Consider the following 24008-nt stretch of genomic DNA (forward strand, 5'->3'; position numbering starts at 1 on the left):
AGCGGAATTGAAACAAAGGAAAGAAAAGGTGGCCAGTGAAAAATGGGCAGTGATGAAGGATGAGGTGTCTGATCCAAGGACACTTGGACAACAAGACCAGAATTCGCAACGTCGCACGCGGTGCCGGGGGGATTGGCGACGGGTGGATGGGCTGTCTGATGGCCGGACTGGCTATTAGCCACTACCACTCCGAAGCACGTACGTACGTACCGTGCAAGATATATACTGGCAATGTACTCCGTATCAGACGAGTTTATGAGCCAGGCACGAGGGGTGGATGTAGATGACCCGAACCACGGGCATGGGGCGTTTTGGCTTTGCTTTTGGCTTTCGCCTTGGGCCCTGGGCCTTGGTTTTTGGCACTCGCTAAATAACACGTACTCCGTAGCACGTAGCGCGTAGCACCAAAGGAAGTACGGTACGTAGCTGGGCCAATTGGCCAGTCTGGTGCGTGAAAACAAGGAGAAAGGAAAAGAAAAGAAAAAAGACGGAACGGGCGTGATGGATCCCTGCTGCCCGGTGGCCCGTGAGTGGATCGAGCTTCGACCCCTTCCACGTCCAAGTGGCTCCCGGCGGATCGGATTTGGGAAAGACTTCCCTGCTGCCTTGCCTGTGCAGTGCAGCCAGGCCGATGCATCCATCCAGATTGTCGTCCAATTCATGTGACGCTTCATCCGGGCTGCCAATCCTCCAATCCGACGGGCTGCCAGTGCCCGCGGCGACCTCCCTGGCAAGCAAATCCGAGCCCCTTGAAGGGTTCAAAGGAAAAGTTGAATAAAAAAAAGCAGCGACAAGCATGGGCACAATAAAGAGACACTTGCCTGGTTGATGACCTCCAATACACAGCACAATCTGCAGAGAACGAGCCGACGGCCCCCATGTGTCTCTGGCTTGTCTCAGCAGCAGATTGATCAATGGATCCCTGGACTTTCCTCCAACGACACTAGGCCCAGGACCAGAGGCACCCCCCGGCCCTGCTGAACTTGGACCCAAGGCCCCATCGACCCCACAGCCTTGCCCGGCTCGGCTTGGCTTCTATGGCTGGCCGAGACCAACCAACGCAGTGGCGACCTGCTGCGCGAGCAGGTACGCAAATACGGAGTAGTATGCATCATCCTTGGGTTCTCGCAGGTACTCCGTACCTGGGGGTTGGGGTGGCCGGAACTGACGAAGCTTAAGCATCAAAGGCATGCACGTGTACGGAGTATGATGTATCTGACTTGTTCCCTGTGCATGACACGGAGTAGTGTCTGGCTTTACTCTGTACTACTCCGTACTCCGTGCCGAATCGAATCTCGCCCTGTCCCAACTTCTCTGCTTAAAACGGACACCCTGGCTATCACCGCCACGCTCCATTGGACCTCTGCCTGTGTGCGACCGTTTGACCCTCGTGCTCCGATCTGTATGTACTCCACAATCGTCGACGCTGACGAAATGGACAGCTGGCGGCCCTCGTACAACTTTGTTCGGGCGGCTCGCCACGTCGCTGGCATTCAAGACATGACCTCCCCCCTCCCGCGACAATCTCCCAACTCCCAACACCCAACTGGATGTAGCATACTGTTGATTGACGGGCGGTGCCTGTTGAAGTGTCACATGCCATTCCCGTCATTATGTGCATCATTTGTTCAGACTCGAAGTGCAGTTCCTACCCGTCTCTCAGTCTCGCTCTTCACCAACATACACACACGCGCGCGCACACACACACACACACACACACACACACATATATATATACGTTATATATATATGATCCCGGCATGAACCATCCCCAAAACGCCAGCTTTGAACAAAACCCCGTCGCAACGCCGACGCATCAGATCTGAAATGAGAGGAGTCGCCAAGCCCAGAATATTGAACGCTTCACAGCATGAATGAACCACCGACGACTAAAATGACCCCCAGAAAACGGGGGACCCCACAGTCAGCAAGCAAGAGAGGGGGTGCGTGGCATTCTTTGGGAAAAAGAAGAGGCAGCCAGTCAGAGTGACCCTGCCCATACTGCAAATGCCTAAAATCCAAATCCATCATGCTGATGAACCGGACACCGACCTGGATGACGAACAAACCAGGCAGATATGCAAGACTTGTGAAATCGACACAGACACTCCAACCGAGCCATGGGTATTCCCACCGTAAACTCTTCCAAGCATATAGTACACTCTGCGTCGTCGACGCAGTCCTTCTCTGTTGCTGGGTAAATGTACATGCCGGTTCTGCGGGGCAACATGGGCGGCGTCAATGTTTCTTGTCCCTCCGGAGGACGGGGGCTGCCATATGCGCTGTGTTCCTGGATGCAGTTGTTGATGTGTGCTTCTCGGAGCGTTTCAAACTCTGGCAACGAGCGGACGGGGAGCTCTCGATGACACACAGGGCATTCGTCGTCCTCGGCAAGTGGGGGAGGGTGTGGTAGAGCGCGTTGTCGAGATGAGGATGACGCCACCTCTCCATGACCGTATGAACCGTGTCTGCGACGCGAGGGGGATGGGTGTATGCTGGATGGGCCAGCGACAAGGAAGCGCTCTAGATGGGATGGATGGACGTGCGGCGCGCTCATGCGATGGTTGGACGGGGCGAGATTAGGTGAACTCTGGGCAGATGGGTTCTATACACAAACACACACACACACACACACACACCCGGCTGTTAGCCAAGGTCGGCCGCTTCTTGGTGTTGTAAAGGGCGAAGGAGAACAAAACGTACCAAGGTGATGCTCCTGGCTCTGGCATAGTGGTATTGCAGGGGATCGCGGCTGTCTCCTCCGGCAAATACAGCCTCATATCTGTTTGGTACGTGTCCAGCGCCGTGAGAGGCTCCAAAACTGCTGCGTGATCTTTGATGTGGTGATCGTGGAGATGCGACGGACAGTGTCGGACTCTCAGGTGGTGCCGTGTTGGGATCTGGCACACACGGATTGCAGAGCCGTACGCGCTCGCCCCCTGATAACCCATTCACGTCCAGATAACCAGCACCCATAGCGTCGACAAGCAAACTCGGTGGCATCGAAATCTCGGATCCGGGCTGCCTCACAATGTACTGATGCGGTATGATAATCCTGTGCGGGGAGCACGTGGCGCACACGACTCGGCCGCATTTTCTTAACACCTGCATTAGCTTACACATTCGTCGCGGGCCGGAGTCTGGGAAACAGTGATGGCATACCTGCAGTGGTGCTTGCGGACAAAGAAGCTGAACTGGGTGTGACAAATAGGACAGAGTGTGACTTCCGCGTCTGGCTGCCATCTAGGGAGCACAAACTCGGGTGTGACGTTGTCGTCGCCTCGGGGTCGATTCGCTCTGTGATCTTGCGATGCCCGCCTACCCGTAGATTCGCGCCGTCTGTGGGGAGCATGGGGAAGGTGTAAATCTCGTGCGTGTGCCATTGTACGAGGCAGAGGCTCGATGCTCCGAGGCTCGCCTTGGTGAGCCGCTTGCAGATATGCGCCTCGATAATGAGGCTCGGGTTCAGCCCAGTTGACCCCTGGACTTGGCAGGCTCGGTACTTGTTCTCTTGCTGACGCTCGAACTGCGGGTTCTTGAGCGTTGGAGGGTGATGAAATGGAAGACGATCGGATGGGAAGTACTGTGGGCTGGACTTGATGCTCTTGAGTGGACTGGGTGTCAATGCGTGAAGCCGATTCTGCGGCCGATTGTCGGTGGGATTCAGGGGTTTCGGACTCTGAATTGTTCTGTATTTTCACATGCAAACGGCCGGGACCGGGGCGTGTATTACTGTCGTCGTCGGTTGAGGGACGCCGAGATGCATCTTGCTCAATGTCGCTGATCTGTGCATGGGCGCTTGGCCCTGCTTCTGGATTACGACCTCGCCGAGTGTGGTGAACATGGGCTGTATCAAATAGCTCTCGTTCGACCCCGTTAGAAGGGCGGTCGAGATGCTGGGAACGATCTTGGTGGTGGCAAATTGCTAAATGCCAACAGCAGTGTGGTGAGTCACAGCTGTGGATAGGATCGCTTGTGTGTGAGGCTGGAGATTCCGGTCGCGGAGAGTCGGTTTGATGGCTTGCATGGTGGTTATCGACGGGGCTTGACCCGCCTCGAGGGCTCGACATGTTGGAACATGAGGCCGAGCAGAGAGACAAGGAAGGAAGAAGTGAGGGGGAAGAAGAGATGGAGCGGTAAGATTAGTAGTAGGTGTCTGAAATGCAGGTTGCCACAAGGCGCTGGGCTGGCTGAGTGTCGAGTTGTAGTCGGCACGGCGGGACTGAGCTTAGGTGAGACACTTGACCGAGGCGAGCGCGAGGTCGGACGGGTTCGGACGGGTTCCAGACTCGGGGATCAGGGGCGAAGGGGGGGCCGGAAAAAAAAAATCGAAGAGTAACTACAAATGAAAAGGGCGTCAAAACCTGTCAGACGCAGCAGTCAGTGTCTTGAATGAATGAGCAAACAGGCGTGCGATCTGTGTGTAGACCGCCGGCATCACGCCACGCCAGACCCTTGGGAAGAGTTGAAGAGGGGAAGGGCTCTCGGTGTTGGCACGCGATCACACTTGCGTCAGGGTGCATCTGGCGCTCGCTGGTGGTCTGTCATGGGGTCCATCAGCCACCAGACAGTACCGAAGTACCTACTCCGTAGTGAGTACTAGTAGTACGTAGTGAGTACTCCGTACTTTGTCTGGTAGTTACCGGTGCTACTCCGTACTGGTGCGTAGTAATTGGGCCAGGCGGCGGACCCGCAGACTCTGGCTAGCTTCCGCCGTTGGCCGCATGGCGTTGGCTGGCTGCCTGGCACATGTCAGCCAATTGGAGAGGATTGAAATCGACTTGTTGATCCAGCCCGCTGCCAACACTGAACACGGCATCTCTCAACCCTCGACTCGACGTGCAAGGTCGCCATTTCGTTGGACGCAGAAACCGTGCGTCAACTTGCAGCAACAGGTCGGTTGGCGTACGCAACAACAAACCGAGAGACACCACAACAGCCGTGGGAGGAAGCACAGCAGCAGCACGAGCCATCAACCCCCGAAAGCATACGGAATCACGCATCCGCCGCGTCAAGCTCGATCGCGCCGGCGACGTGTCGTGCACCGCCCCGGGTGCCTGTCACCGTCGCAAGAAGGGACTTTCTGCGAGATGAGCGTATTCCAAGTGCTCTGCATACCAGGCATGCGGGCATCGATTCGCCGCTGGACGGTGGTGCCCTCGGGGTGCCGCAAGGGTCGTCGTTTGCGCCAACGATGCGTCATGCCGAAAAGTGCAACTTGTGGAAATCAAGTCACTGACCACGAACAACCAGAACTCTGCTTCATCCTCATTAAGCCGAGAAAAAACTACACCGCAGCCCAGCCACTGCCTGGTCTTCAATCACAAGCGCCCCGGAACACAAGCTTCTCCAGTGTGAAGGACTGCCATGTGTGACGTCCGTCAGGTCTGCCCCTCATGAGGCCGAATACACCTGGGAGGTGGGATATCCATCATCTTCTTCAGCCGGCCCGTTCTGTATTCAGTCGGCTGCCCCCTGGCAGTGAAACGCGGGGCCCTGCTCCTGCGTCTACTGCGCAGCGTGTCGTCAAGGCCTGGATTTTCCATCTACTCTCCAACCTCACGGTCATCGTTCCAATGTATAAACGTCAAGACCCTCCACTTCCAAGTCGCATGCCTGATCCTCTTGCCCCACAAGTACAAGGGAACCCACATGATGAGGACACCTGCGGAAATTCCAGCCATGGCTCCGTAGGCGTTCTGGTAGCCGCTCACGTTGATCCAAGGATTGGTCTCAAACGACAACAAGAAACCAAACAGAGCTGTTCATCGTCAAAACTCTCGTCCCGATGACGCACCAACCCAGCTTCGGACAGCACTTACATTTGAATCCCATGACGGCCAGCGTCACTTCGCCTGCAACCGGCCGATATGCGTCGATGACGTACACCAAGCAAATGTTTGTGGCCTGGGTGATGGAAAAATTCACTAGCAATTTTCATTAGACATCCTTCTCGTCAGCCGTGCCGAGAGATCAACCTACAAAGACCTAGCCCCACGGTCGGGCATATCCAATGCAGCTTGTGCTCGATGCCGACGCCGTAAAGAACAAGCGCCAGGGGTGAAGTTATGACGGACAATGTCACCGCTGGGAGTCGCATCTCGGGCTCGCGGATCCCACCGTTTCGTTTGGTGAGATGGTCCGCAACTACATCGCCGAAATGCCCACCGGCCGGGATACCGAGCAATGACCCTACGATTGCAGATATGAAACACAGTCCTACTTGGTAGGGCTTGAAGTGGTACGTCTGCTCGAAGGCGGGATCGACGTTGGACGACACGGCAACCAAGAATCCAATCGTAGCGGCTTGGACAAGCGCAGCCCAGAGAACGGGCAGTAGAAGAATGAGACCGAAAGGACGAATCATCATCCGGAACACGTTTTCCTTGGTCAAGGCACCGCAAAAGATGTTGAGTGACTGGAGGTATGTGCGCTTCTTAGGGACAGTCTGGGAACTTGCCTCCACTTCAGACGGAGAGGAGCCGTGGGACTTGGTCTCGTCCATCAAGCCGGTATGCGGGGTACCAACGAGCCTTTCTCGGGGATAGGCAGTCTCGGGAAAGGTGAAAATGGCCAGTAGGAGAATGAATCCAACGAGAGCTGAACCGACTTGGTAGATTGCGCGCCAATGGTGATGAACGGTGATCAAGCCGGAGATGATCAATCCGACGGCAACACCAATGGACAGGAAGCAGGTGTATGACGACATGACGCGTCCTCTCTGGTGAAGAAAGAAGACGTCGGCAATGGAAATGGGCGCAATGGTTTCCGCGGCGCCAGCACCAAACCCCATCAAGATCCTCGCGGCGAGGAAGCCGCCGTATGACTTGTCGAAGATGAGCCACACGGAAGTTCCAAAGTAAACGAGGTAGCTGAAGACGTACACCGGTCGACGTCCCCATTTGTTGACCATTGGGACCCAGAAGAGATTTCCGGTTCCCTGAAGCAAGGAGGTGGTGGTGAAGAAGTAGGCTACGCTGGGAACTGCGGCAGTCATGAGGGAATTCGTCCGGATAGCATCGGGAAAGAAGTCAAGCGCGGTATCGACAATGGCAATGGTCGGGCCAGCCGCAAGAAAGTTGGACATGGCCATGGTGATGCAGAGAAGCGTCGCAATGTAATTCTTCTTCCACGCTGGCCTTTGCCACAAAAGGAGGATGAATCAGCGCGCCGCTGCAAAGCAACCCGACAAGTGCCATCAGTGACCGGATGGAGATGAATCTACATACCAATTCAACGGGTCCATGGGATCCGACGAAGGTGTCGGGACTAGAATTATTGCGTTGGTGTCGTGATGCATCAGTCGAACATGGCCCAGCGTCCGCTTCCGTCGGTTCTCCGCCCCCGTGTTGTGTGCATTGGGGTCCAAGGACGAGGCCACAGCCTCGTGCTTCATCGCCATGGTGGCGGCTGCAATGGTGAAGGCCGCAGAGACGTCGTGGAGCGCGGCAGAACTGTTGCGTGAGGAGCCGGGGCGGCAGTGACTTGTACTTGGGCACGTTGATATATATGCATATATATATCAACCCGCCCAGCAACAGAGTCTCATTGGACAGAGGTGGACACCCGATTGGACTCTGTCTGACCCAATGCTCGCAGAGGAATGCTGTGGAGAGGTGCGTTCCGGAGCGTTGCAGGTATAGCCGAAGAGGTTCTCTGCCGCTGGCGGGGGAGAGAGCTGGTTCAAACTTAGTGACCTCTTCTCGTCTGGTGTGGTCCAAATGTCGAGACGAGCCAGAATCTGGAGGTTGACAGGGCGAGTCGAGTCGAGTCGTGGGCCCCGCCCAGGGCCCCACCTGCAGGACTCGGTCAAATGTCAAATCCATCCTGCCGAAAAACGTCATTGACAATTTGGGCACCGTGAATGAGATATTGCGCTGGGCAGCAGATGATGCCGCTGGCATACATAGCCTGACTATCAACCCATACGGACATCTGGCACCTGCGCCAAACACACGTGCGTAGCTTGCACCGCTGCTAGTCTCCGAGGCCCTCCCATTCACTCTCCTCGGCGTCGTCGCCGTCTCGGTTCGCCTTGGTGCCTCCTCCACCACCACCACCACCACCACGGCTTTCGTCGCTGCCGATGGCGCTCCCTTCTTGGCTGGCATCGCCGCCCCGGCATACAAGAGGAACGGCAGTCCCGGCAGCCCTCAACCCCGGCATGCCGAGCACATCTCGAACCATGGCGCCACCTTGATTCCGCACATACGGGCCACCCCCATCTCCGTCCTCGGTCGTGGTGTCGCGCACGAATCCCGCCACAAAGAAGCCCATGGTGCCGTGGCCGTCGCCTTTGTACGACCGGATACACCCCTGGGCCACTTCCTCATCTCCGATGCACGCCTCGGCGCTGCCCCTCACAGGCCACGCCTTCATCCCCGCGACCTGGTCGCTTCTCCTCAGGATGCGCCACCCTCTCTCCTTTGCAATGTCAGAATTTAGCGCCGCCATGACGACGTCTTCGTTCTCTTGGGGGTGGACCGAGCACGTGGAGTAGGTCACCTTCCTGGCAGACGGGAACCGGAATGCATGCAGCAAGACGGCCAGCTGAAACGCAGCCAGTGCCTTCAACCGTTCGGCCACGTCCTTTTCCGACTTGACAATGGTCTCGTTTCCGTCGTCGTCGCGGATGACCGCTTGACCGGAGCCCTGCACCTGCTCGTGCTTCCTTTTGCGCCCACCTGCCGACGCCTGCCTGGGCCTGCCGGGCCTCGCACCGTCTCGTCCAGAGTCGGGTAGGTGAAGTTGCGGCATTGAATCCCGACCGACGATTCCGCTCCCCGAACAGCTCGGATCCAACAGCAAGGCGCCGACGGCCCTGAACCTCTCCGACTCCGGGTCGACCCGCAAGAAGTCTTGCGCGGCGGCAACGCGCGTCATCCCGTCCGACGCCGCCACCCTGACCATCTTCTCCAGCGTCCTCGCCCGTCCAGCGTCCTTCTCAAACGCAAAGATGGTCTGCGTCTGCGTCTGCGGCCGCGACGCAGACCCAGGTTCGCGGCTGCGCATAACGGCAGCAAGGTGCGTGGTCTTGTTGCCCGGCGCGGCGCAGGCGTCAATCACGTCGCCGTCTTCCGGCCCAGGGTCCAGGAGGCACGCCGGGAAGCACGACGCCTTGTCCTGCAGGATGATCTTGCCGGCGCCGTACGCCTCCGTCCTGCTCAGGTCGCACCGCGGCGTGACGGCCACCAAGTTGGGCACGTGAGGGTCGACGAGCACGTGCCTGCCCTCCCCGGCGAGCACCTCCCGCACGGTGGCGGCCCTGGAGAAGCCCGCAAACGTGGTCTCGAGCTGCTCCTCAAGGGTGCTCCTGAGGGCGTTGACGCGCACCCAGCGCGGGTGGGCGGCCTCCTCGCCGGCCGCCGCCCTCTCGACCCGGGCCGCGAGCAGCTCGACCGACGGTGCTCCGCGCCGCAGCCTGGCCCGAGTGAACTCTGCGCCGAGGCGCGCCTTGTGCCTCTCGACGCTGGACCGGAGCCCGTGGCTCTGCGGCAGCGCGATGCCGCCCTTGGCGAGCAGCAGGTCGTGCACCAGGAGCAGGGCCAGAGCCGGCGTCAGCTGCTCCCACGGGTTAGTTGGCCCGCAAAGAGAACAAGGGCGAGAGGAGGGCTACCTGCCTTGCGCTCGGTTCCGAGTATGCCAGCCCCCTCTATGACTTCCTTCAGGACGGCGCTCCATTTCCAAGTCTCCGACACCAGGGCGTAGAGCTGGTTCGGCGACGACTTGACGCCCTTTCTTCGAAACACTCGCGCTTTCAAGCTGCCCCCCTCCTGGGGGGACGCCGACAGGACATCGGCGGCCTCGTGGTACAGAGACATTTTTTTTTATTTCATCCAAGACACCGCCGAGGCATTCGGTGCATTGTCGGCCAGAGGGCCACGTCGTGTTGTTGTGGCCGGTCCAAAGACACCAGCCGGCCATCCTTGAAGATGGGAGCATTTGGCCAGCCGGACTTCTCCCGACTTGCACGGGGACACGTAGTTACTCGGGCGGGCGGGCCGCAACCCAAACGTGCAGGGGTGCAACACCGTGTACTAGTAGTTACAAGGTACAAGGGTCATGCACAGGCATCCAACTGACGCCTTGGTACTTCGTAGTCCGGTGCCTACGGAGTAATTCAGATTTACTCGGCACCACCGCCGCCGAGTCGACGTCGATGCGGGCGGGACACAAGCAGCAGCAAGCACAAGAGGCGCGGTACACATCACCCAGGGGCTCATCTACCGCAAAGCAACAGTGCACCAGGTAGAGCGCGCCTGCATTTCGTCTACCTAGTCTGCCCAGGAATGACGGAGCATCCCAAATGCTGCACGTCAAATATAAAGTTGGTGCCCCCAAGGGCCAACTCTCCAACAGCCGTCGGCCAGGGAAAAAAAATTGGCCGCGCAAGCTCGTCGGAGGACGAATAGAATCCCCCACCAAAAAAGCCCATAAAATACAGCGACAAGAATCGAAGCATCCAAAAAAAAACCAAAACCCGGCCATTTTCTAAAATCCCTAGGCAATATGTTCATGAAATATCCCCAGATGCCAACCACCCCGCTGTCTGGTACTGCAAACGTCGCCTCCTCCCCGTCGCTCTCGGCCGTGGCGTGAAATCAAGCTATTTGGCAACCATAGACTCAACGGACAAACCTAGTAGTGCGGGCTCCGATGTCGCTGAAGGTGCTCGTGAGCATGTCTTCGGGTTTTAGCACCCTTCAAGCTTGCCTGGCCATCCTTGCTGTAGACGCTGAGCGCCCAGCCCCCTCCGCATACATCTTTCTTGTCGGCCTCGCAAGCCATGTTGCAGGCTGATTCGTCGAGCTTCTCCGATCCGACCAGTTCGTTGCCGCAATAGCACTGGCCGCCGTACTCGGTGCCCGAGAGAACATAGCCGGCTTCCTTGCAGTGGTTGGCGCACTTGGTGTTGTCAATGGCGCCCAGGTTGGGACGGACATTGCCACTGAGAGCACGGGTTCCCGAGTCCTTGAAGCAGCCAGCATACTTGAAATCTCCGGCGGTACGGGTTGAGTTGGACGAGTCAGGGTGAACAGTGGTTCCTGGCAATTGCCCCGTTACAGTCACTGTCTCATAAACAGTGTGAACCTTGGCGGTGCATGCCGATGGTCTAGAAGGCATCGTGGGCTTGGAAACGCTCGCCTCCGAGGTAGCCTGTGGCTCATTGGGATTCTTGGTCGAAGTTGGCTTGTCGCCTCCTGCTCCTGCGGGCGCGGTGCTCGAGAGCTGGCCGGAGTTGTGCGATGCAGCAGGCTGGGAGTTGGTGGGCTTGGCAGTGTTGGTGTGGTCGCCGCCAACTTGGCTGGTGCTGGATGGTTTCGCCGTGCTGTCCCCCTTCAAAGACTGGGACTGCGATGCCTTTGGCTGACCGTCACCTCCGTTGCTTCCACCTCCGCCGTGATGCCAACCAGTAACGGGATTATTTCCAGGGAGCACATCCAGAACACTGTCAACGGTTTCGTCCACCGCCGGTTTGATAATGCAGTCACCCTTGTTCAGGCCGTTGAGTCCAGGACATTTGTCCATGCCCTGACTGCCCGCGTCACAAGTGTCGATGATGTGTTGGAGGAGCTTTTCGTCCCAGGCAGCCATGAAGTCTGCGTGGTTGCTGTAGCCCGTGGCATCTCCGTTGGAGAGAACAAAGGGCTGCTGACCCTTCCCCTGCTCCCACCGGTCCTTGAAAAGCGGAGTGTTCCAGTAGACTTCCAAGAAGAGATGAGGAACGTGGATCCACCCCTTGGGGCAGTCTGATTTTCCATTGCCGGCGTCAGAGGGAAATGCCATGTTTTCTTTGAAGTTGGTCAGGCCGGCAGCAGGATTGTAGCACGATGGGAAGTGAACATCTCCCCGCAAGGGTGACGCATATCCGTCGCAGTCGACGTCGGGAAAGCCAACGCCCTCGCCCTTGTTGCCCGGGTCCTGCATGCCCGCCATGAAACCGTCGGAGCCCGAGGGATATGCCGGACGATCCAAGTTTGAACGAGGACAGGTGTACTTGATAGGGTTCACGGGACCTTTGGAAGGGTCGAGGTTGGAAGTGGCGCCACCTTTGGGCGGTGTTCGCAGACTGGGATCTCCGATGACCATGGAGAGCCCAACTGGAAATGCCTTGATATCATCATTGGTCGGCTCGAAACTACAACGAGGACACAGTTAATTGACGCGGTCTACAGCGGGACGGAGACGGTGTATACGCATACAAGTAATAGGCGTTGGCGTAAAACAGCTCGACTGCTTCCAGCTTGCCGTTCTTTGGATCCTTGAAGTAGAGAGAGGGGACCCAGTAGTTACTGTTGTCACCCTTGATCATGGCAGTGCTGCAGTTTGAGTCCATCAGCTCCTTGCCAGTCGAGCTGAGGCCGAAGTTGCTGCCGCCGAAAATGGAGTGGACGTGAGCAGACGCTTGGCCTGGGCTGACTATAGGGTCCATCCGACCCTTGGTGAGCTGCTTGTTGGTGAAGCGAAGAACGGCAAAAGTCCGTTTGTCCTTGGCGGACGAAACGGTGCCGACAAGGGCCGCAGCAGCGGCTAGGGCGTGAAACTTCATGATGATGCTCACCGTGTAGGTGGTTGTGACAGCAGGAGAGGCGTTGACGAAGGAAGGTCTTGAGTAGGTCAGAAGAGCAGGAAATCAGAAAGAAAGAAACGCCTGGATGTCTAGGCTTGCTACGTCAAGGAGTGTATATAGCGATGTTGGCTTTGTGGTGTTGCCAGAGCACCATAAAGATTGTGAGGGCAGAGACGAAGCGCGCGGATGACCAGAACTCGCGGCGCAGAAAAGGAGCGAAACAAACAGCACACAAAGCTGTTTGGGTTACGAAGATAAGGCGGAGGACGTGCTCGGCGGCCTTCACAAAGACTGGAGGGGAGAAGAAGAAGGAGGAGGGAGAGGAGGGGGAGGAGCGAGAGAAAGCAACACCAGGCAGACAAGCTGCATATAAAGAAAGGAAAAGGAAAAAGGGCAGAAGAGAAGGAGAGTCGAGGAGAGCGTTCCATGATGGCGGAGATGGGAGGATTCGACGGCCACGGCCAAGACCAACAAGAACGTCACGTCCAATACGGACGAGTATCTGCAGCGCACGAGGGACTGCACACTCTGCGCACACACACCGCACAACACAACGCAACGCAACGCAACGCACACCGGGCTCCGGGGCCGCGCATTCAAATTGTGTGTAATTTGCTGTCCGCCATTGGCGCGTGCCGTTGGACTGGAGTAAGCCAATGAGCTGCACGGCAATCTCGGCCCCAAGCGTTCGTTTGAAGTTTGCAGGTCGATACCCAGCGAGGAGAATGCACGAGGGGCTGATAAATCTCGTCGACAGTCAGTGCAGCTCGCTTGACGCCAGCGCCAAGGTCGACAGGGTCATGGCCTGCACCTTGAAGGACCATGTCCGCAACTCCGTACCTGCATGCGCTCTGGTGCCAGCGCCGGGTTGGCTGACGTTTGCCTTTGGTGTGTGCAACGGTAATGTGCACGTTGACGACGCACAAACCCACCTGCTTCTTCATGGTATCGCAGAGTCCGTACGGAGTGCTGGGAGTCTGGGACTACCAAGTAAGCACGCAAGTACTCAAGTGCCCGGGTACCTACTTGGTACCACGTCATGTCCTGACATGGTCAACGCACTGAAGTATGTACGTGTGTCCTCGATTGACGTTGTGTCATGTGGTTCTGCATGGCCGCCGGCTGGAGCAACAACACGACAATGCCAACTGGGCTCTTACTCCGTACGGAGCCACGCTCCACTTTTTAATGATGGTTTGAGGGGTTTTCCCTTTTCCCCCTGATAACATTCGGTGACGACACCCAGAGGACCGGGTTGCCGACCCCGTATTAAAGTCACTACCCCGTACGTACTCTACGGAGCATTGTACGGAGTATGTACAGTCACTCTGCAATCGGTGCTCCGAATTCGACAAGGGAATGCAGGAGGGGAGTCGTTCGTCAACGGTTCAACGTGTTGGTGCCGAGGAATACTACTCAAGTAAGTAACTAGTCAGTACTGGACTAGGGAGCAGGCTGGACGCGTGGCATGTACCGAGCACTACTCCGTGCGTGCCCTTAGGCGCGCGGCCCCCGTCTCCAAGGACAGCAGAAATCAGTCCAAAGTCGAGTACGGAGTAGGCTGTCTGGTTGGCTGGCTGTCTCGTGAGTTGCAATTTGCAATGGCCGATGAAGCAAGCTGTGGGCTGTGGACTGTGTGTGAATGGTCCTGGCTCCTGGGCACTTTATGAATCCCAGCACGGCTGCCCAGGCCCCAGGGCTCCTTCCCCCTCCAAGATTCAAAATGCCCGCCCAGCATGAAACGCGCTAGCGCAGGGCGCAGAGCCTACGCCACCCGATTGGTCGGTTTGCTGGGGACGTCAGATTTGAGCGGCCGAGCAAGAAGGTCAACGGCAGCGGCGCCGTTGGATTCGCCGGCTGGGTCTGTCTTGTCCCCCACCGAGAAAAAAAGAGAAAAGAAAAAGAAGAAAAAAAGAGAAAAAAACCGTCGACCAACTCACCTCGTCACCTTGTCTATCCGTAGATCTGTTGGTTTGTCCCCCGGCCGAGGGAGGCATGGCACTTTCATCTCGGACTCGAGTGCCGTAATTTGTTATCATCGTTTCATTTTGACAACAATCAAAAATCAAACCGGGGACAAAAATAAAAACACTACAACTGACTGACTTCGCAGTCACACGACCAGACAGACAGAGGCCTTCAACCTCGCCAACCAACCATCCTTGGGCGCGGCGCCTCCCCGACGTGGGTTTTCTTGCCTTGCCGTTTTCGACCATTCGGCCGTTACAAGGGACAGCTGCAGTCTTGTTGCACACGGAATTGCATTCTTACGCCCCTACTCCGTATGTAGTTATGTATGTGTACGTTACGTGCTCCGTACACATCTGTACTCTGTAGTCTGTCACTGCATGGCATGAGTCGGCCATCCATCATGATGATGCTGATGCACGCCAACCAGACAGACGCTGGCTTCGTCCGTTCGGCTCCCCAACAGACATCCATGTCTTGACTGACTGCAAGGCTCTGGATGCCCCGTCATCGTTTCAGCACCGTGCCGATTGCGCCCTGGTCTGCCACTGACAATATTAATCATGCACGTTGCCGGCTCAAAGAAAATTACGCAGCAGATTGACCAAGCCGAGATGCTATTTGCGGAACAATGAGCAATCTTCTCGCCCCCTCGCGCCTCCAGTGTGCGCGTACGGAGTAGAGCAAAACCACCGACTACCCACCGAGCCAGCGATCAGGCGTGTCTGGTATAGTAACACGCAGTCGCTGACGGGCGGTATTGATGCTGGTTCAAGAAGCCAAATGGCTCGCTCGCCCTTGACAAGTCCTGCGGCCGCAGCGCGGAATTCATCAACTCTCCTTGTACGGAGTACATCCGTCGTCTTCTTTCTTTCTTTCTTTTTCCCTTCTTCTTCTTTTCTTCACAACAGAGGGTAAGCAGATTCCTTGGTCTCATCGCTGAAGTTGCCGGTCGTGCACGTTGAGGTTTGAATGTGTCGACGCCATGCGCCACCATCATGTGGCAACAAGTGCCGGCCGACACTGGAAGTCATCTCGACGCAAACGAGAGCGCCTACAATCTGAGCAAGCACTCATAGCCTGGGTCTTGCTTGATCCCGAATGGTTAGTCAAAAGTATATTTTGTCGCAGAGAACATGTTCCGCTCCTGGTGTCCCAATCACTCTTCCTGGGAAGACTGACCTAGCTGCTGTGCTGGTCCTGTTCCCGCTGCCTGATAGCTTCTGTGTTTCAATACCAATCAAATCCAAATGGTGTCGTTAGTAGCATGCCGCTTTAAAACGTAGCTCGCCTCGCATTGATAATCCGAAACAGGTATTAGCATTCCTTTTCCGGCAGCATAGCTTCCAAGGGCATTGCAATGGTGGCAACCTGAGATCTTTGTGTGATTCGATTCTCCAAGATGAACACGAGTTAGCCATTACGAAGTATGAAAGAAGATGCTTCAATCAAGCCATGTGCGTGAGATAATGGGGTATAATAAAGCTTCGCTGAGGAGCAATGACCTGCACAAAGTATCGCGGTATCGAGCATGACGCACCGGCCGGAGGCTGATGTCCCTCAAACTCCGATGAATTGCGATCCACGCCGCCCCGAGATTGCCGCCCCGTAAATCGTGTTGCCGTCGTGTACAAAATTTTTCCATTCCGTCTATCAAGTTGTCCCAGTTCGTAAAGAGTAGCAAGTCCGAAAGACGGGACGAACATTTCTTGCTGTGCTCCTGATAGCTTTCCGACCCTTCATTGTCCATTCTGCCTTGATTTAGTCCCCAACAGTACGCCGTTTTTGTTCTCTTTGAGAACCTTCCCCTGCTTCTTCTTCAGATAATTCATCTGGTCCTCTGGCGTTCTTGGACCGGTCGTTGCCCTTCTTGATGGAAATAATACATCCTTGTTCTTTTAACCGTTTGGCCAAGCTGCTACTCGGCAGCATGCCCGGAAACTCCTTGGCGCTGTATACATGAAATACATCACTCACAATCTCGGTGAGTACGGGGAAATGTCGAATTACGCCGGCGCGGGCCGGGTCTATCATAATAAGCGTAAATTTAAGACGGAACGCCCCGGGAGTTCGACATGATAGATCCGAGAAACAGAAGAAGCAGCCCTCCTCACCACGATCGTCCTGTCCGACAAAAGGCGTACCGACAAGTGATCCCATAAGTCGTCTTTGATGCTGATATTCCTCAGGCATGAATGATGCGTCTTGTGTCCCTGACTCATCACATATTGAGCAATTCATGACGTAACTTTCATATCGTAGATACAACCTAGCTTCATCCCTAGATAGGGAAGGACCCTCGATGTAGAGTTGGACAATTGGTGGCGGATCAATGACTCTCCTGTCCCTGTCGCCGAATCCACAGGCCCTTGCGGCTTGTGGTTGCTGCCGCATGCTGAGGCTGAACATGATGCCCGTTAAGGCGTCCATCCTGTCTTGACCCAAAAGATTAGGGATGTCGGACATATCACTGCCTCGAAAGCTCCGGCGAGATTGGGTGGGCAATTGTGCCTGGGGTTCCTTCTGATAGCTTGGGTGCTTCTGCGTGGGTTTCACGACTGGTTGCTGCGGTATGCTGGTATCGAAAGGTAGCTCGGACGAGTAGCCTGATGGCTGTGGACATTTTTGGTATGGCGGCGGAAAGAAATCTACCTCGGGGTTGCGTGTGCTCGTTGGGTATGATCGGCTGTTCAAGTTTGACGGGGACGGGTGAACAGGGAGGAATGCTTCTGCAGAGCTTTGCGAGGAAGTAAGTCCGACATCACGGCCTGGGCCTGAGATGCTCGAGGCGGTTATGGGTGGCCCATATGATTGTGCAAAAAGGCGGTTACTTGAACCCGTCTTCTCACTCGGCAGTCCAGGAGATGGTTGAGGTTGTCGGTTAGACGTGGCCTGGGCATGGTTGGTGACGTCGTGTTGGCCTTGGGCCATGGGGGTCCAGTCATTATATGGAAAAGACATGTCTCCGAACCTCCATACCCGAGGCGAGGTGGAAGAGACACGAATAGACTGCGTGGCCGCAGCTAGCTCGAGGCCGCCCATGCAACAAGCGTGGACATAAGCACTTTAAGAAGAGAGTGTGTTGGCGCCGCGCTATCACAGGTCGCAAAACACACGGGGAGCGTCGGTGACCGCGCGTGACACACAGCGCCATGAGACTCATCTGAATTAGTCGATGCGGCACTTTGATACCTAGTCGCTGTGCTCGATTCAGAAGAGGCGACCAAAGCCAGCCGGCGCCGTATTCGTGGGGCGTGCAGAGGACTGGAGACGCCTTAGCCCCGGTGGGTTGAATGATTGGATTCTCTCTCGGTGAAACTAGGGAGAAATGTGGTTTAAAGCTGATAAGTAGGCCTCCGAGGATGAGGATATGACGGCATGAAAGAGTGCTTGACGTATACATACACCTTTATGTCTGAGATGTTTCAAGCCTGCGTGAATGCACGAGGCAGAACTCCCGACACAGGCCACGAGATGAATTGATACTGGAGAAGCTCAGAGACGGCATGGTGATGCGCGAGGGCTGGACTCGCTCACAACCAACGGTCAGACAGGGTGAATGCCGCTCCATAGGGTGCCGTGACACACCCTGGCAAGTGCACCGCCCTCCCCTGTCGGGCCTGATCGAGGATCGCGCCAAGCGCCAGGAATTGGACGATCACTCCCTCATGTAATCAGAAACCGGAGGCCGACTTACACGACGACAAGAAGTCGCTACGTCCTATTGCCGCCACCCTTCTCGGGCAGAACAACCTGGGTCGGGCCTGGTCGCAAGACTCACACTGGTCGGGCTCCCTCGTGATTGACTCGTAGTTGCTTTTCTTTTTCTTCTCAAATACCATCAGATGAACGGACAGCGAGCGAAAAAAAGTCAACGGGTGCGGAGTTGTCGACCAAGGCATAAGCCTCAAGCCATGGGTGCGCTGCTGCTCGGGCGTATATCTCATCTATCCAGCAAACTGACTAGTATTGCCATTGTACATATGTGAACCAGAGACAATCAATTGCGTGCGGTCGTCGGAAACGAAATGACACCCTTGATCTGTTCTGGTTGGGGCAGTCAGCCAAGCGCGTCCTTGTCCGGTTGTATCTTGAAGGGGCAACGCCATCTTGAAGGGTCGAGCCATGCATCTTAATGGTCGTCAAACGAGCAGCTAGACAGGTTAGATATGACAGATCTCATTTGTGTCCAGTTTAGGTAGCGTACCCTGGTCCAGTCACCCATACTAGGCGTGGACAATCCCAATGTGTTGTTGGAGCCGTAATTTAGTTGCTCAAGTAAGTAACAAAACAGAAGAATTGCACATGGCACAAGCTGCAATCAGCGTACTTCAGGTGCGGTTCTGCCTCACGTTGAAATATTCATGACGGGGGTCATGCTGGACGGTGAGTCTGGTCAATGAAAGTTGAAAAGTCGACAATTAAGCAGTAGTTGATTGGATCTGTATGCATACTGGGCAAATCCCCGCTCCCGTTCTCTGTCACCGAGGCCGCTCGCTAGTACCGGGAGGGCAACAAGGGATGGGTAACATAACATGTAGCCAGCTGACGGATGTTTCATCGCACCTAACCGGCCGGCACGGCGGAGATCTACGCAGGAGCTCCTTGGACAGTGCGACCAGAGAAGGTGGGAGAATAGTACCTATCAAGTCTAGTACCCCGTAGTCGGTCTCAGTGCACACTTGCTGGCATCCATCACGGATGCGATGGGGACATGACTACTCCGAAAATCCCTTTGTCTTGCTCAGCTGTCAGGTCGACGGAAGTTGCGTCTCCACGCGGAGAGAACAGACCAAGGTGGGGAGTAAAGCGATGGATGAATAGTATTGTTGAGGCGGAGTTGAGCAGCTGGTGTAGCGTGCTTTGTGCCATGGTCGAAAGCCATGCTTGATAACGGAGAGATAATTTGCACCTCATTTTCTGACTTTTATTTTATGCTGGGACTTGGCTGCCCGTACAGAGCAGTACTCCATAGTCCTTGTGCAGAATTGTACTCTGTACCGCTGGTTGTGATGCGTGCCACCACGCACACACAGCTTGGTATTGATGAATCCCACCGGAACCTAGGGGCATTAGGGACGGCGTGTTCGTAGGCTGATAATTGCCTTGGTCGTTGTTGTCCACAGCGAACCGCAAAAATAACTACATGACGCAAGATGAAGCTGGGGTCAACGACAGCAAGATCGGCCCCCTGCGCCTCGTCCAATGGGATGGATGGGTCTGATAATGACCGGGTGCTTGGGGGTACGCGAAGTACCAGAGGAGCGCGGTGAAGCTGTCAGCCAAAAAGAGGGATAATCCTGACCGTCTATCTGCCATACATGATTTAGCTCATGACGTCGATAGTTGGAAGGCGGGGGAAGCTCTTTGGCTGTACATGGTCTTGTTCTTGTCGGTTGGGGCATAAGAGAGTCCGCGGCCACAAGAGCCTCCCATGTCTCTCATAGCTCGACGTCGTAAACGTGTGCTGGCGGAGAAGCGTGTCTCGGGCGAGTCTTCCGTGGTAATTTATAAAAGTCAGTTGGCCGCCTGGCAAACATTCCCCCTTGATCTGGTTGGCCTTGGGTTGAGCTGAGCTCGCTGCTCGGCACGCCCTGGTCGAGGCTTGTAGGTTACTCCGTGTCGATGGTCGGTTGGTGTCGTCGGTCTGCTGCTCAAATGGTAGTTACTAAGTAAGTGCTGCCACCAGGATTGTTTGCTGGGTCAAGGCTGAAGCTCGCTCGGCTCGCGAGTCGCAGGGTGTCATGCCAGCTACGTGCATGCGCCTCGAGGAGCTCCCCGCACTTGTCCACCTGAGCAGTTGGAGCACGACTGCCTCTCGGCCGCACCTTCCACGACACGCGAAGTGCCCGGGTCTGAGGCAGGTACGCAGCCTTGCCATGTTTTCAGGTGGCATTTCCGATCAATCCCAAGTTTCTGGGTCGTCGACTGCCTGCCAACTTGAAGGTTTAGAAACGACCGGAGGATTGTGGAAGAAAAGGGCCCCGACGCATAGCGCACAGAACAGCACCACAGGTGTATGCCGTGATGCAATCGATTTACTGTATTACGTGGGTAAAGAACCCTCTGCTCAAGGCGCCGTATGCATGCCAGGTCGTTGCTATAATCATCGGAACAGTACCGGCTATCAACCCAATGCTCCGTCTTTTCGGTCGCGTGGTTGGTTCCTGTCTGGAAACTGGCTCTCGAGTCTCGGCGCACCTCCGTGCGTGCGTGCATGAACACACCGCTTGTTCACAAAGTGCCCCACCATGTCTGCGCCGACGGACGGCCTCGGTGCGGAGCATGGCCAATCCCCGCCGGAATGGTCCTGTCCTGCAGGGTGGCTGGCTGCTCGATGACCTGGTAGTATCCTGGTTCTGGTAACGGTATCTGTAGCGCTGGCCGAGGATGGCCTTTGGTAAATGTTGTCGGACACGTTGCAGTGGTTGCAGCAACAATAAATAGCCTTGGGGAAAGAAAAGAGGGGAGGGAGGGTGCCACCGGGCAGCGTGGATTGAGCGTCTGGTTTCCGAGAACCTGGCCGGCGGCATCTTTCTTTTCAAAGCAGGTACTCCGTACCGAGCGAGTAGGTAAGTACCTACCTAGGTAGTTACGTGCTGAAACCGGGGTCACTCGACACTGACGACATTTGCACTGTGCTGGGATGCCGTGTAACCTCCCCGCCTCGTGTCTCCCAGACACCGTCCGTGAGTCTGTGACCACCACAGACAGTTGCCAGCCAGCCAGGGCCGCACGTGCAGATGCTGCAGCCTGAACAGCGGCCATGGGTCGTTGCGTCGCTCAGATCGCGCTTTGCATACAAACTGTAGTACCGACTACTCCGTAGACGCTGTGATAAATCAACTGTCGGAATCGGGCGACGTTCCCGCAAGGAAGACGGGGATTATTCGGCCGTTGTCTGACCGCCCCGTGAACTGGCCTTCAACTTGGACACTTTTGCTGGTTTCGTTTCGTCTGCATCTGACGCCAACCAGGTTCTGTCTGTCACAGCTCCGATTCGACCCTCATTGAGATATCGTCCCATCTTGAGCTATTTCCCCATGTATCGTGACACAGCAGCTCCGATTCGACCCTCATTGAGATATCGCACCATCTTGAGCTATTTCCCCATGTATCGTCACACAGCCAGGACCGGTCAAGGTCAAGGCGCTGGCGATCTACTCCGTATCATGTTGCGATACCGTCTTCTCTCACCCACGCAGACGATACGAATCTTACTGACGAGTGCCGGCTGGCTACTCCGGAGTTTGACGACGTATCTATCGTTGAAGTGGCACTGAAACTTTCCCCCCAAAGGACGACACACGAATGCCAGGCGCTACGGATGAAATGACGCGTCGCTTCTCCAACAATTTGCCGACTTTTGTTCCATATATTTGGCATTTTCTCTCCCGCACTCGAGACACCGCCAACACGACAAGATGAGCACAAATAACCCGTCGACGTAGAGTGCGCGCAGAACAATCATGTGACAGAAATGATATACTCGAGTACATGATGCTTTTTACAAATTGACTAGCTCGTAGCAGATCAAGGATACAAGTTCTCGCCATACTTCCAGCTACATCTGTGCCTCCATGCAATCAATATACATCCCTTTTACGAAAACCTGCCGAGTCTCACCCCTGATGGCCCAGAATACATATATCGTCCCATTTACACCGCTCAGCCGGTACGATTATGCACTCTATCTCACGGACATTGTGCAGAAATTCAAATTCACAAATTGAGACGCCAAACCAAAGACAAAAAAAAAACCAATTAAAAAACCGCCGTGCAAATCATGCTATGCTTTTAGTGGTATCCAACCCAGATATGGGAAATCCATGTCATGGAATAATAATGATGGCGTATTCAACGTGATTAAATGTCGGTGCTTGCATCAGCTGCACGCGAAAAAAAAAAAAGATCGACAATGATAAGCTCTATGCTGAAATTATAGCGTGACGTGTCCAAAAATTTTGTCGGAGAATACGCATGATTGTGCGTGAAGAGGTATTTGAGAATATGTCGAGAGACGGTCGCTTTGAAATGCAGACATGATGAACCGGGCGTTGCTCAATATGTGCAGTGAATTGGCGATTACAAGAACCTCGCCAGGAGGAAAAGCGCGACAACAAGATTAGCTGCCATGGCGATATGAGATGGCACTGCTACAACGAAAGCTCCATTCTCAGCAGCAGGTAGAGTCGAGTTGACAAAGTCTGGACCACAGCGCGCGTTGAGCAGGTTCGCTGCAGCTTGGTATGTCGGTGTCAGAAGCTGTTGTCGGTCTGCGGAAGCTGACTGATAGATTGACATGGTATTCTGTATGCACCAATTGCAGGATGGCGTCGCCGAAGCTATCAACGGTTGCCCAAAGGGCATAAAGTAAAAGTACACGTCCGACGGGTTCGTGAAATTTGTGACGGCATTGGCGTAGCAGTACGAGTTTGATGAGGGATCCTGGAGACAGGTCGCCGAGTAAAGAACTTTGTAGGCCTTTAAACCCTGCCAGGCTTGTACGACCTGAGTCTGGTTCTGGTCGAACTCCCGTTTGCAGTTGCCATTCGTGGTGAGATTTTGGGCAGCTTGGGTCATATATTTGGTACACTTGGTGACATCAGCTGCGCATGTGGCGTCGAGAACCTTGACGATGCTGACAAGTTCCTTTTCGGCGTCGAAAAATGAGATGGAAGACTGTTGCGCAAAAGACGGTTAGATTTGAAGCCTGTCAGACCAAGACGCGCGCCATTCCATCTTGGGGAATTCAAGGACCGAGCAAGGACACACCTTAATCATCATGGAAATGGGATAGCATCGCTTGAAAGTAGGATCCGAGAGCAATGCAGCCATGAAGTTGGGGCAAGAATCGTCACTACCACGGACTTGGAAAGCGTTTTGGGCCAGACTGCCGAAGGGCGATGGTAAGGGGCTAGTGGTAGTGGTAGTGGTGGCTGATGATGTAGTCGTCTCCTTCGAACTTGTCAGACTGTCAGTATCCAACGTACTCTCCTCGGACTGGCCCGCCTCTGCCGACGCATTCTTGCTGTTTCCTTGTCTCTTCCCCAATCGTTCTGATTCTCCTGCAGTGGGAGATATCGTAACCGGCGCAGATGTTGTCATTGCTGTGTTTGGGCGGTGCAAAGATGGCAGCACCGTTGCGGGTGTAGATATAATTTGTGTCAATAGAGCCTCCTCGGCGGCTGCATGCGAGGCAAATACGGAAGTTAGGGTAAGCACGAGGGTCGGCAAGATTATCCGAGGTGGCAGCAGTCGATGGTTTCGCCCGGACTTTTGTCGGATTTGAGGCGCAGTTGAATCCATTTTCGATGAGTTGCTCGAGACATGAAAGATTTTGTTCCAGTAGCATGGCACGGTTGGGATAGACGAAACAGAATGCCCAAGACGTGATACGTCTCAATACGTCCCGCGTTTCGCAGGGTTTGCGCATCGACAACCAGGCAGACGCGATATCAATGATATG

General features: G+C 55.3%; 5 protein-coding genes across 5 annotated transcripts; all 5 read right to left on the minus strand.

Moving 5' to 3' along the window:
* Positions 1–5546: 5546 nt before the first annotated feature.
* MAM_07049 (Major facilitator superfamily domain, general substrate transporter) lies at positions 5547–7402 on the minus strand (the record flags this gene model as incomplete). The annotated part of the gene is made up of 4 exons (XM_040825847.1): positions 5547–5761; positions 5823–5927; positions 5983–7139; positions 7230–7402. 4 exons carry the CDS (start codon positions 7400–7402, stop codon positions 5547–5549), a joined length of 1650 nt encoding a protein of 549 aa, XP_040676230.1.
* Positions 7403–7977: 575 nt separating this feature from the next.
* On the minus strand, positions 7978–9821 carry MAM_07050 (NOL1/NOP2/sun domain protein; the record flags this gene model as incomplete). Its single annotated transcript, XM_040825848.1, has 2 exons — positions 7978–9561; positions 9660–9821. The coding sequence occupies 2 exons, from the start codon at positions 9819–9821 to the stop codon at positions 7978–7980; spliced, it is 1746 nt and encodes a 581-aa protein (XP_040676231.1).
* Positions 9822–10638: 817 nt separating this feature from the next.
* On the minus strand, positions 10639–12550 carry MAM_07051 (uncharacterized protein; the record flags this gene model as incomplete). Its single annotated transcript, XM_040825849.1, has 2 exons — positions 10639–12139; positions 12204–12550. 2 exons carry the CDS (start codon positions 12548–12550, stop codon positions 10639–10641), a joined length of 1848 nt encoding a protein of 615 aa, XP_040676232.1.
* Positions 12551–16300: 3750 nt separating this feature from the next.
* On the minus strand, positions 16301–17470 carry MAM_07052 (RYP2-like protein; the record flags this gene model as incomplete). Its single annotated transcript, XM_040825850.1, has 1 exon — positions 16301–17470. The coding sequence occupies one exon, from the start codon at positions 17468–17470 to the stop codon at positions 16301–16303; it is 1170 nt and encodes a 389-aa protein (XP_040676233.1).
* A 5154-nt stretch (positions 17471–22624) lies between these two features.
* On the minus strand, positions 22625–23647 carry MAM_07053 (uncharacterized protein; the record flags this gene model as incomplete). The annotated part of the gene is made up of 2 exons (XM_040825851.1): positions 22625–23221; positions 23315–23647. The coding sequence occupies 2 exons, from the start codon at positions 23645–23647 to the stop codon at positions 22625–22627; spliced, it is 930 nt and encodes a 309-aa protein (XP_040676234.1).
* Between the last annotated feature and the right edge of the window lie 361 nt (positions 23648–24008).

Source organism: Metarhizium album (assembly GCF_000804445.1).
Source record: "Metarhizium album ARSEF 1941 chromosome Unknown scaffold_26, whole genome shotgun sequence".
Lineage (NCBI taxonomy): Eukaryota > Fungi > Ascomycota > Sordariomycetes > Hypocreales > Clavicipitaceae > Metarhizium > Metarhizium album.